The sequence below is a fragment of the Schistocerca americana genome, chromosome X, assembly GCF_021461395.2.
Source record: "Schistocerca americana isolate TAMUIC-IGC-003095 chromosome X, iqSchAmer2.1, whole genome shotgun sequence".
Classification (NCBI taxonomy): Eukaryota; Metazoa; Arthropoda; class Insecta; order Orthoptera; family Acrididae; genus Schistocerca; species Schistocerca americana.
The window spans coordinates 593,996,229-594,010,091 of record NC_060130.1 but is presented as its reverse complement, the minus strand read 5'-3'; the positions used below and the strand labels follow the sequence as shown (position 1 = coordinate 594,010,091).

General features: G+C 44.4%; 1 protein-coding gene across 1 annotated transcript in view; it reads left to right on the top strand.

The window, feature by feature from the left end:
• The window catches only part of LOC124555240 (activator of 90 kDa heat shock protein ATPase homolog 1), an 87,589-nt gene that overhangs the window by 44,770 nt on the left and 28,956 nt on the right, over window positions 1-13,863 (top strand). The window contains exon 3 of the mRNA XM_047129100.1: window positions 2,967-3,046. Coding sequence (XP_046985056.1) covers window positions 2,967-3,046 — 80 coding nt within the window. The remainder of the gene's footprint in view (window positions 1-2,966; window positions 3,047-13,863) is intronic.

The following is a 13,863-nucleotide window of genomic DNA, read 5'->3' as shown; positions in this document are numbered from 1 at the left end:
ATTAGAGGAGCTCAAAGTTGATTGCAAAGAGACTGAAGATCAAAATAGTTATTAATTGGTGTCATGTGGACAAGGGTGGGTGGATGGGTGGGTTGATTGGCTGGTTGATTATTATAGCTGTAGTACTAGTATGTTGGAACATGTGGACGATCAGCTGTCCAATGTGGAGAGAATCTCTTGTGTATGCTGTTTTGCAGCCTCAACAAATTGCATGAAATGCATACTGTTGTAATAATATCCACCAGAGCTGCTTCATTAGATTTTATTTTATGCTACTAGTTTCAAGCAATAGTTCATTCACTAGTGGTATCTAGGTAAAATAAAGTTATTTTCAGGAAATTTATCTATATGTACCTGCTAATGTATAACTTTTGGTTTATTATTTTTTTACATATATTACACAATTTTACATGTTATTTTTAAAATATGATATACTTTTGCCATATTTGTGGCTGGTTGTTACATTTTTGATTTGTGTACTAGATATGCAGGTCACTATTAAATTTATATCTCCGATGAAAATCGTATTACATCTTAACGTAAATTTAGGATTGTATGCTGTTCTGTATGTATGTTTTTTTTTTTTTTTTTTTTTTTTTTTTTTTTTTTTTTTTTTTTTTTTTTAAGGATATTTTGTCAAATGTGTGTAGATTTCTATTTCCTTTACCTTTGTGGTTCTGTGAATATTTCCCAGAAAATGCTAAAACTGCTGAACAGGACAAATAAGAATCATCTTCCCCTGTAGCATTGTAGAACAGCATGTGGAGATTTACATAAAATCTGCACGTGTCCTTTCCTTGTGTTACTTTTATTAGGAAGTAATACCTGTATTCAGCACTTTGTTAACAGATTTTGCAGAAAATAATTAATCCCCCTCAAGGATTGCCTCCTCATAGTGTTGCCAGTGAGTCACAAGGCGAGCTGTGGAAGAGTGTGTGAAAGTCTGTGAAATGTCTTGCAGTTGGGTAAAGGGAGTGGACTTGCCTGCTTGCTCTTCAGTTTGCAGACTTACCAAGGAGTGAAAGTGCACGAGCACAATCTGATGACGTGCCTTTCCTCACGTGTCTACCCTTTAGCTTCCCCCTGCCCATCCACAAAATAATTATCCCCTAATAGGTTCTGCTGTACTTAAATGTGGCTCACATATTTAATATTTGTTTTTCATTGACTAATTTAAAAATAAACATTAATTTTATACCATTAAAAAAACTATTTTTAATAATCTGCGATATTTTACATTCCCTGCAATGTGGAAACTACTTGTTGTAGAGAAAACAGAATAGAACATTTTTGTAGGAAATTTAATTAGTTTAATTTTGTACTGGGACAAATTTTTTCTAGGAGCTGCAGTCTGAGTTAGTAAAGAAAATCATGTTTAAATGCCCACCTTCACCTTCAAACGCCACTGGTCAGGATTTTTAGTATGACAAACTATTTTACACTCGGGGGCAACAACATCTGTTGAGAGGCACAATGTTAGGAGAAACTCCACTCACAGCTGGTAAAACTGTTGTTTATTAAAACACGACCAGTTTTGCAGCTTTAAGCCACATCATCAGGTGAACCTATGTGGTAAAACGCGAAGTACAGTGTCGCCACTTTTTGTGGATATTACAATTAGTAATGTCTAAAATATACTCACAATGTTAAAAGGTCGTAGGCATACCCATTGTACCCATTGCTCCAAGTCAAAATTTGATATTCAGGGAATATCGCCAATACTATGATAAGCGAAAGGTAAAGAAGTCTCCCAGTCTTTAAAATTTGCCTGCATCTAAAAAGAAAACAAAAATATTTTATAGTGAGTGGACAATAAATTTTTTACAAAAAGAAGCCAGATAGGTGATAAAGAATTGTCACTGCTAACATGATTAGTCATGGCACAGGCATATTACAGTGTGGAAAGAATCAGAATCAGGTGGCAGTATGACAGCAGGGCAACACAGTGCAGGGCAAGGCAAAAGTGGCCCGCACGAGTGACAGAAAGACTAACTGGCTAGCAGAGCAGAAGCTATCCATGTGGACAGTGTGATGTCATATACTTATGACTAGGAGTGCTGGGTTGCTACCTTTACAAGCGAGGATAGAATTTCATTACATAATATTCTCACTTGTAACACTGTCTGCATGGATAGCTTCAGTTTCACCAGCCAGCTAGTCTCTCTTTGTCATTCGCATGGTCCACTTTTGCCTTGCCCTGTTGACATATTGGTAAGACACTTTCCACATTTTAATTTGCCTGTGCTATGACTAATCATTAGCAGTGACAATTCTTTATAACCAATCTGGCCTCTTTCCAAAAAAGAAAAAAAAAAAGAAAATAAAATAAATAAATAAAAAAATTGTCCTCTCACTATAAAATATTTTCTTTTTTCTTTTTAGATGCAGGCAAATGTTTATGAATGGGGCACTACTTCTTTACCTATCACTCACCATAGTATTGACGATACTCTCTGAAAAGTAAATTTTGACCTGGAGCAATGGGTATGCCTATGATCTTTAAAAACATAGTGAGTATATTTGACATTCCTTTACTAATTTTAATATCTGCAAAAAATGGTGACACTGTACTTTGCTTTTTACCATGTGGGTTTATTTGATGATGTGGCTTAAAGCTGTGAAACCGGTCGTGTTTTAATGAACAATAATTTCACCAGCTGTGAGTGGAGTCCTTTCTAACATCATTTTTTAGTATGTTCATAAAACCACTTTACAAAAATCTGTACCACACGAATTTCCCCCCCCCCCCCCCCCCCCCATTCAACGTCTTTGGGTCTTTGTTGACTGGTCTGACGTACATAAGCATTGTTGCCTGGTACCACATCTAATTTTAGAACCATTTAGTGGAATGCTATTGATATGCATCTAGTACTTCCTCTCAACAGTCATCTCGCCAAAGTTTCATAAAACACGAAGAAGAAAACAATATCATGTAATTTAATTAAATTTCTTTTTTCTTTGTCTAGGACAGAAAAGAATGCCTGCCAGTGGTCTGTTGATAAACTCAAAGAATTGTTGACAGGTCTGAAAATTGAAAATGCACTTGGTGAGTATCCAACACAAGTAACGTCATTCTTCATTTATAGATCCAGTATTTGTTCATGAAAAAGATCAAATGAAGGGTCTGCTGGATGTAATGCATGCATGAGAAATATTTTATGTAGATCTTGGGCTTCATAGAGTGACATTCCTGCTGAGTGTCCCCCCCTGCGGGTCCGGGGGTTAGAATAGGCCCGAGGTATTCCTGCCTGTTGTAAGGAGTGACTATTAGGAATCTCACATGTTTGGGCCATTATGTGATGGTCCCCTGTAGGGTTTGACCTCTATTTTTCCAAATTTTCCCGGAGAGCGAGCCAATTGGGGAAGGGCACCTTACATGGTGCATTGTGTCCATTGTGCATTGAGATCTTCAGCCCACTTTCTCATCATCGTATTGCAGTCCTGCCCATTCTCCATCTCTTGGGTGACGGCACCTTACTGGATGCATTTTCCACCATGCGCTATGTGGTGTCACTTTCTGTGCCGATGATGACCATGGACTTATTTGCACCTCATATCCAGCACGGTAGCCAGTCCATTGTGGTGGGGCTGCCATGTACCCTGTTGGTTGTAGTCCCCTGACTACACAGGGATCGCTCTGCTGATGCCTGCACCATTAACTCCACTCGTATGCCAAGGAGTAGATGCCCGTCACCCTGGGGCATCAGGACTCCCAGCAATGACCATCCTGCCAGGAGGCCTTTGCTGCAGCTGGATGGCACCCGTAGGGAGGTCCCCTGGTCGGAGTGGGTGGTGTCAGGGCAGATGACAGGTCATGAAGTGTAGTACATCATATCTTGCTGGTGATCTGCTGCCAGCGGTCACTAAGCGGGCAAAGTCTAACTTTAATGCTAAGGAATAATGTCACATAGAAGAAGGTGTAATTAGATGAATGACAAACACTAACTTCACTTAACGAAGGGGTATTCAGCACTTACACATACAAGAGTGCGGAGCGAACTGCCTCCGGCCAGAACACATACGGTATATATAGATATATATACCGTATGTGTTCTGGCCGGAGGCAGTTCGCTCCGCACTCTTGTATTTGCAAGTGCTGAATACCCCTTCGTTAAGTGAAGTTAGTGTTTGTCATTCATCTAATTACACCTTCTTCTATGTGACATTATTCCTTAGCATTAAAGTTAGACTTTGCCCGCTTAGTGACTGCTGGCGGCAGATCACCTCCCTCCATACAACAGTCTAGTATCATAACCACTACACTACAGTGAATGTGCTACTCAGCTTCTTCTGACAATATGACCCCAAGTCGTTCCCCTCCCTGGCCACACCATGGGAGGAATGCCTGGCTAAGGATGGCAGTGAAGCTTAATTGCCCCAGTACCTCATATGTATGGGAGTTGATGGTGAATCTTTCATGTCCATGAAGCCTCAGTTTTTTGTGGAGCATTTGGAGGACAAGTTTGGGGAGGTGGAGGGCTTGTCCTCTGCCAAGTCACAGGCTTGTGGCAAGTTGGGGGATGTTTCTGTTACCAACACGCCCCATAAGAGCTTAAATACAGTCCATGGTATTATATTCCACAGGGATTGCAGTCTGACGAGGAGCTGCGCGCCAATTTAGAGTGGTGAGGTGTTCATTTCATCTGGCGCATCCATCGGGGTCTGAGGGATAACCAGGTTGCCACCAGTGCCTTCATTTTGGCCTTAGAGGGTGACACGTTGCCCAAGTAGGTCAAGGTGATGGTCTACCATTGTGACGTCAAGCCATATATCCCTCCCCCGATGCAGTTATTTAAGTGCTGGAAGATGTCTTCCCACTGTACTTCCAGCCCCACCTGTCGAGATTGTGGACGTCCATCGCATCACAATACTCCATGCGCCCCGCCTCCAATCTGTGTCAACTGCGGAGAGCATCACTCACCATGCTCACCAGACTGCAGGATTTTACAGAAAGAGAGGAAAATCATGGAATATAAGGCGCTGGACTGACTGACCTACACTGAGGCTAAGAGGAAATTTGAGCACCTACATCCTGTGGCTATGACTACCTCATACGCTGACGCTACGAGAACAGTTCTCGCCCCATCAGTTCCTCGAATTCCTGTCACCTCTGAGAACCGGGAGACTACACCTGCCCCCTTGATGGTGGGGGCACTTCCCTCCCTGTTGCTCCAGCACCATCTACTTTGGGAGCAACACTCCCCCCCCCCCCCTCCCCCCTCAACCATTGGGGATTTCAGTCCCCACTTCTGAGCCAGAGAAGCGTAAGGCTTCTTCAGCTCCTCTCGCTAGGAAGGGGTCCCTTGGGCCACTCCCTTCCCAGGTTTCTGCTAGTGGGAAAGATGACACTCGCCAGTAGCTGAAGACCCCAAAAGCAGTGGGTCATAGGGCTTCACACTCATCCTCAGTCCTGGAGACTGATTCAGTGAAGTCCTCCCAGCCAGGGAAACCCAAGGAACAGCTATAGACATCGAAAAAGAAGACCCTTAAGAACAAGGAACTTGCGGTGGCACCCACACCACCCCAACCTACAAGTTCTGCGTCTCAGGATGGGGTGGAGATTCTGGCGTCCACTGAGGACCTAGGTCTCGTCAGACCCTCAGACACAGTGGATATAGACTGCTAAGGCAAAAGAGTCGGTGGCAGCAGGTGACCTTGAGGCATAGACTGCCTCATTGAATGTTCCAAGCCTTCCCAATCTCACGATGATGTCGTCATCCAGTGGAATTGCAGCGGTTTTTTCCACCGCCAGGCTGAGCTACGGCAACTGTTAAGCTTTACACCTGGTTTCTGTATTGCCCTCCAGGAAACCTGGTTCCCAGCAATGCGGACCCCTGCCCTCCGTGGCTATAAGGAATATTACAGGAACTGTAGCTACTACAATAGTGTGTCAGGTGGAGTTCGCATTTATGTCCTAAACACTTTCTGTAGTGAACCTGTGCCCGTTCAAACCCCTCTTGAAGCTGTAGTGTCAGAATATGGACGATGCAGGAAATAACTGTCTGCAGTGTATGTCTTCCTACAGATGGTGTGGTACCCCCGAATGTATTAGATGCACTGATTGATCAACTCCCTAAACCGTTCCTACTTTTTGGAGATTTTAACGCCCACAACCTCTTGAGTTGTGACACTATGCTTACTGGCAGAGGCAAAGATGCTGAAACTTTACTGTCTCAGTTCGATCTCTGCCTCTTAAATACTGGGGCTGCCACACATTTCAGTGTGGCTCATGGTAATTACTCGGCCGTTGATTTATCAATTTGCAGCCCAGGACTGGAGAGCACATGACGACCTGTGTCATAGGACCACTTCCCCATCTTCCTGTCATTGCCCCGGCATCAGGCCCATGGACGCCTGCCCAGATGGGCTATAAACAAGGCAGACTGGGAAACTTGCACCTCTGCTGTCACAGTTGATTCTGCCCCACATGGTAACATAGATGTTGAGCAGGTGACTACTACAATCGTTTCTGTGCCAGAAAAGGGGTCCCTTGCTCTTTATTGTGCCCCCCCCCCTTTCTCCTCACCTCACCTCAGCGAAAGACAGTCCCTTGGTGGTCGCCGGAAGTCTCTGAGGCAATTAAAGTGTGTTGGCAAGGTCTATAGTGACATAAGTTGCACCCTTACCTAGAGTACACAATAGCTTTTAAGCAGCTCCATGCCTGTGGTCCTGCTTATAAAATGATGGAAACATGAGTGTTGGGAGATGTAAGTCTCGACCATTGGGTGCCATACATCACGTTCCCAAGTCTGGACAAAGATCAGACGTCTTTTTGGGTACCAGACCCTAGCAGGTGTCCCTAGTGTTAACATCAATGGCATGCTCTCTACTGATGCAAATGTGCTTGCTGTGCACTTCTCTGAGCTCTATGCTCGAGCCTCTGCATCAGAGAACTGCCCCCCAGCCTTACGCACCCCCAAACAGCGGATGGAAAGGAAAGTCCTCTCGTTCACTACATGCCACAGTGAACCCTATAACGTCCCGTTTACGGAGTGGGAGCTCCATAGTGTAATTGCACATTGCCCAGAGGCAGCACCTGGGCTGGAACGGATCCACAGTCAGATGATGAAACATCTCTCATCTAAGTGTCATCTCGCCATCTTCAACCAGATGTGGTGCGATGGCGTCTTTCCATCGCAATGGCAGGAGAGCACCATCATTCCGGGCTCAAACCTGGCAAAAACCAGCTTGATGTAGATAGCTATCGGCCCATCAACCTCACCGATGTTGTTTGTAAGTTGCTGAAATGTATAGTGTGTTGGTGGTTGGGTTGGGTCCTGGAGTCACGTGGCCTACTGGCTCCATGTCAGGGCAGCTTCCGCCAGGGGCACTCTACCACTAATGATCTTCTGTCCCTAGAGTCTGCCATCCCAACAGCCTTTTCCAGTTGCCAACACCTTGTTGCTGTCTTTTTTGATCTACGCAAAGCGTATGACACCACCTGGTGACACCATATCCTTGCCACATTATACGGGTGGGGCCACGGAGGCCTGCTCCCGATTTTTATCCAGAATTTCCTGTCGCTCTGTACTTTCCATGTCCAAGTTGGTGCCTCCCATAGCCCCCCCCCCCCTCCCCCTTAATCCAGGAGAATGGGGTCCTGCAGGGCTCTGTATTAAGTGTGTCACTATTTTTAGTGGCCATTAACAGTCTAGCAGCAGCTGTAGGGCTGTTCATTTCACCCTCTCTGTATGCAGATGACTTCTGCATTTCATACTGCTCCACCAGCACTGGTGTTGCTGAGCGGTGCCTACAGGCAGCCATCCACAAAGCGCAGTCATGGGCTCTCGCCCACGGCTTCCAGTTTTCGGCCGCTAAGTCGTGGGTCATGCACTTCTGTCGGCATCGTACCGTTCATCCGGAACCAGACATTTACCTTCATGACTATCCGCTTACTGTAGTGGAGACATATCAATTCTTAGGACTTGTTTTCGATGCCTGATTGACTGGGCTACCTCACCTTTGTCAGCTTAAGCAGAAGTGCTGGCAGCACCTCAATGCCCTCCACTGTTTGAGCGACACCAACTGGAGTGCAGATTGCTCTACTCTACTACAGCTCTACAAAGCCCTTGTTCAATTTCCCCTTGTCTATGGGAGTTGAATGTACGGTTCGGCAATGCCTTCAGTGTTGCATGTACTCGACCCAGTGCACCATTGTCTCATTCACCTAGCGACAGGAGCTTTTAGGACAAGTCCGGTGGCCAGCATCCATGTGAAGGTCAGAGTCTCTCCATTGCGGATCCGACATGCACAACTGCTTTCCAGTTACGTTGCACAGATTCATAGTTCTCCTGACCATCTAAATTACTGTCTCCTTTTTCCACCCGCGGCATTTCATCTCCCCCTATCAGCGGCCCAGGTCAGGACTAATGACTGCGGATCGTGTGTGATCCCTTCTGTCTGAACTGGAGTCCTTCACTTTACCATCTCCCATCCAGGTCCATTTGCTTACACCTCCATGGTGTACACCTAGGCCACAGATTCGTCTGAACCTTACGCATGACCCTAAGTAGTCAGTTACTCCTATCGCTCTCCACTGTCACTTCCTCTAGATTCTTGACGTGTTCCAGGGCTCTGAAGTGGCTTACACAGATGGCTCGATGGCTGATGGTCTTGTTGGCTTTGTCTACGTCCACAGAGGCCATTTTGAACAGCATTCCTTGCCCGAGGGCTGCAGAGTGTTCACTGCAGAGCTCATGGTCATCTCTCGTGCACTTCAGTATATCCGTTCATGCCCCGGGGAATCGTTTCTTCTGTGTACTGACTTCTTGAGCTGCCTACAAGCTATCGACAAGTGCTACCCTCGCCATCCCTTGGTAGCGTCTGTCTATGCTCTGGACCGGTCCCATCGTTCAGTGGTGTTTTTGTGGACCCCAGGACATGTCGGCATCCCAGGCAGCGATCTTGCCGACCGGCTATGCGGAAACTGCTTCTGCAGATGGACATCTCTGAACCTGACCTGCACTTTGACGTGCGTTTGTAGGGATTTTTGGCTTCGGGAGACGGAATGGCATAACAGTACACAAAACAAACTTCGTGTCATTAAGGAGACTATGAAAGTGTAGAAGTCTTCCATGTGGGCCTTTCGCAGGGAATCAATTGTCATCTGCCGGTTCCACATTGGGCACACTTGGTGGGCGACCCACAGTTACCTCCTGCGCTGTGAAGACCCACCTGAATGTTGGTGCGGTGCCCGGTTCATAGTGGACCATATTGTGGTGCACTGTCCCACTTTGACTGCCCAGCGACAAAGTCTTGGGTTACCGGACTTGTTGTCACTAATTTTGTCTGACACATCATCGTCTTTTTATTTGTGAGGGTGGGTTTTCTCATTTGATCTAAGTTTTAGTGCATGTTCTTTGTCCCTCTGTGTCCTCCACCTTAGTGCTTCTAGGGTGGAGGTTTTAATGTGTTGCAGAGTGGCTGGCTTCTCCTTTTTTATTCTCATGGTCAGCCAGCCATGGTAATCTTGCCCTTTCTTGGGTGTCTGTGGTTTTCTTTTCCCTTTTAGTCCATTTACATGTTTGTTGCCCTTCATCGTTTTTGTGAAATATTCCCCCCCCCCCCCCCCCCCCCCCCTTTCTGTTTTGAATTGTCACTCTCATTTGTTTTATTCTCACACTTGTGGCATTGTTTTATTCGGAACAAGGGACTGATGACCTTGTAGTCTGGTCCCTTTCCCCCCTCTTTTAATCCAACCAACCAACCTGCTGAGAGTGTAACTTTTCATCATAACAATTTTTTTATGATTTGGAGTTTATATCAATAGCTTCAGTTTCCCAAGGAATCATTTGTCCATTGATTTGGTTTCCCAGGGATTTGAGAGTTTGGCTTTCTAACTTCAGCAGTGACACTCACTGCAATTCTTCGCACTGCCATTGGGGTTGGACCATAGCTCAGTGAATTCATCGCAGACGTTCCTGCGATCTCGAACCAACTGAATCCATAGTTGTGTCTATAGATGGGCTAGTGATCATCAGGCTACTCGTCACTCAGTGCTGTACGTCAGTGAATTTGGCATTTGATGTAGGTATTCCTTTGTAGTTTTGACTGGATACTAGCTTTGAGGAGCCATCCGAAGAGCCTCTGCTTGGATCTTTCCTTATGGTTTCCAATTATCTCCTGGAAAAATGCAGGTCACGAATTTGTCATAACAAGACAGTTGATCATGAACCAGAACTCTATTTACAGACCCAGAGCATGGGCGTTTTTACACAATCCTGAGTTTTGGGACTCTTCGTTGATAAAAACCTTATTTGGCTGCCTTATATTCAGCAAAAGGCTAGCTGTGTGTGAGAGCTTCAAGCTGCCAGATTCCTTGCCCACACCTCTTGAGTGGATTGTGTTTACTCTCTTCCATATTTACCAGAACCTGGTCTCATTCAGGTTTTACTATGTTGGGCAGGTTTATGGTTTGACAATCTTCAGCTTTGAAGTTGTTTGCCCCAGTTGGTCATTGTGGAGTAAATCTGGCACCTTCTGGAATAGTCCTGTATAGTGTGCCCTTGCTAAAAGTGCGTCTTCCTTCTTCAGTTCTGTCTGCACCAACTCTTGTTCACTCGTGCAATCACCATCCGATGATTTTCTAACTGTCCAACTTAGTAGACTGTGTTTGCATACGAGTGACATCGACCCACGACACCTGCCCTGTGGTGGAATTACCTGTTGGAATGAATCTCGAGGCCTTCTGCTGGGACCTCCGCCTAACCTCCTCAGAATAAGCTCCCCATGTTTTCTGTCACACCGCTCCATGGTAAATACCCAGAGCATGAGTTAGGATTTATCTATTTCAAGGTTATAAAGTTTGTTGCCCCTATGTCTGTCCCTCTCATTTCAGGAGTATCAGGGTACTACTATCATTTATACTGACATCCCTAAAACCATGGAGAGGACGTGCTTTTGTGTCAAGGCAGTAGGGAACATAATTTATTGTTGGGACTGTTTAGTATTTTCATGGCAGAACTTATAGCCACTAACAGTCATATGTTTAAAAAGAAAGGCCCTCCATCAATTGCATTTTAATTTTCAGTGATTCCATGAACAATTTCCAGGCTATTGATCGGTGTTGCTCTTGTCAGACTATGATATCTGCTATTCACGACCTTATCTTGTACCTTAGTCAAACTGCCTGCTCAGTTGCCATTATCTGTGTCCCAAATCATGAGAGTTTCCCTGGGAATGAACTGGCCAACCGTTTGGCTAGAGAAGCATTCTTTGTCAAACATTCACTTTCATGATCCCTGGAGCACATTTGGTGTGCCACTTTCCCCCTCTAATAAACTCCATACTATCAAGGAGACAATTGCTGCATGGCAGTCCTCCTTAAGTTACTTCTGGGAAGAATCGACGGCCATATGTTGCCTCCACACCGGTCCTACCAGAGTAACCCATAGTTTTATTTTATGTAATGAGCCATCCCTATGTTGTGGTTGCAGAGCCTTAGTCTCACGTATTCCTCTGAAACTGCCTCTTCTTTTAGCTCTCCACGTGAAGCATGTTCTTAGAGATTCTTTGCCTCTAATATTGGTGGACAAATCACACACAGTTGAACTAGTTCTGTTTTACGCATGAAAATGGTTTTTATTCTCAGATGTAACATTTTAAACCAACTTCAGGGCAGGGGCAAGGTGGTTGGGGCATCTCCCGTTGAATGCTGGGTCTGGGGAACCTCAACTCTACCTCCTTTCCCATCTGCCTCTGTCATCCCCCTTTTACTGTTTGAGTTGCATTAAATGCAGTTTTCCCCTTTCACTGCCACACTCCTTATACTTATTTTAGGGGTAACACTCTGCTGAGTAGTGGGTGCTGTTCCTTTCTATTAGTTTTGACTATAATGGCTTAGTGGTGGGACAGCTGCAGGAAGGATGGCTCCTATTGTATGCGGAGCCCTTGGTGATAGTTGCCAGGTGCCACCCACCTGTTGCTTTTATTATTTATCTCACTGTTTTTATTATTTACAGGTCAGCTGATGTCTGTTAAGTTTTTAGTCTTCTCGTTTTTAGTTTCACTCCAGCATATGGAGCATGACGATGCAGGCTGTAGTATTGATTTGGAATAAAAAAACAGCACCAGTTGCACTTTTATTCTTATTTTAAATACCATTTTTACTGGTAGAAATCTCATGTGTAGAAAGCATTTTTTACTTTGCAACTCTCTTTGCCCTTAATTGAATTGGCATGGTGGGTGGGGGTGGGGGGAGAGGGGGGGGGGGTCGGATGTGGGTGGGACTTATCTTGCCACAGATGACCTCTTGTCAGCTCTGACCTATGTACTGGCCTGATTAATACACTTTTTCTTTTCTGTCAATTATTTCTTAGTTCTGGCATCAATATTACCTTCTGTGCTTTTACTACTCCTACACACATCATCATCTGATCATATTTTTGGCAGATGTCACTAACTCCAGATGAACTATCCCTTGACAGAGAGATTGCTGACCTTGCTGTAGTCCCCTAACCCCCAACCAATCATTCCTCCATTCATCCAAACAAACTAATATTCGTGCTGCCTCCTGTGAACCCCTGTGTACCGCAAGTACTGGTATGATATATTCTGCCCTAACTGGACATGTTTACTGATTGTTAAATATATTGTAATTGGCATGTCAGAATGCTGTGAGTGAAAACTTATCCTCTTTCAATATTTTATTTACTGGACAACAATCACTGCTTTCCTATTGCAATTACTGGTTTCAGCTGTGATATTCTGCCCTTTAGAGATGATTGTTGTAGCGCCTCGTAACAGACACCTGCTAGTTGCAGCTTTCACATGATGGACTCTTGCCATTGCTGAAAAATGTCACTGCTGGCTTGCTGATGTATGTACTTTCAATATGACAGACTTACTAAGTATACTTGGTGGTGGTCTTCCAAAATCATATCCATGCTTTGTATTGTGCTAAATGTATAGGAAAGGGTGAGGTGTGTCTGGTCCTTCACCTTTCAACCCCATCTTGTGCCATCAGACTTTTTCACTTGTAATTTTAAGCAATTGTGCATGGTGATTAGCCAATAAATCCTTAAATTTTTGACAGCTTCTCACAGACACCTACCAATCTGTTACATGAGAAATGCTACACTGTACCTCTCTGTCCTTAGAACTTCTTGTGGTGCACTGAGGAAATAATTTTTAGCACCTGCATCACTAAACGATTTTGTGAAAGGTACATTGTGTACAATGTTTTGTAGCCATAGGTCATTGACACCATACAAATGCTATCTCCAGGAAATCCTTAGAAACTAATTTGTGCCATTATCCCATCCAAAGTAATAAGCATGCAACTTGCAGTTTACTCCTGATGCACTCCCACTGTAGCTATAACACGGGGCACTATTGTACTACTACTACTACTACTACTACTACTACTGGATGTGGTTTCATTATGCTGGGATTCACTATGAGGAGTGCTTAATAGCTGGAATCTTTCCCCAAACACTGAGCATCTCTCTACCTCAATATTTTGTGGAGCAATGATGATGAGTTGATAATTTTATCAACCACACTAGACCCCCACAGATCCATTGAGGTGGAGCCTGTGAACAGCCAGTTGAGAAGCCCACTCCTCAGAAGCCTGTATCGTGATATTTCAAGAAATGGATATTGACATGATACTGCAAGAAACAACAAATTTTATTACTCATTCGACAGGTAATATAATACGCTAGTCTTCCGGACCTTCCCAGTCCAAGTTCGTAGCCTGATGTTCTCTAGAAATAACTGAGACTGTGAGAAACAGACAGAGGAGTAAAGTGATGAAGAGGTACCTCCACTAATAATATTTAATATAAATGACTAAGAACATGCAGTCCTTTGCTTACAGATACTTTGTGACTAAGTTGAAAAACAGTATCGTGTATTTGTTGC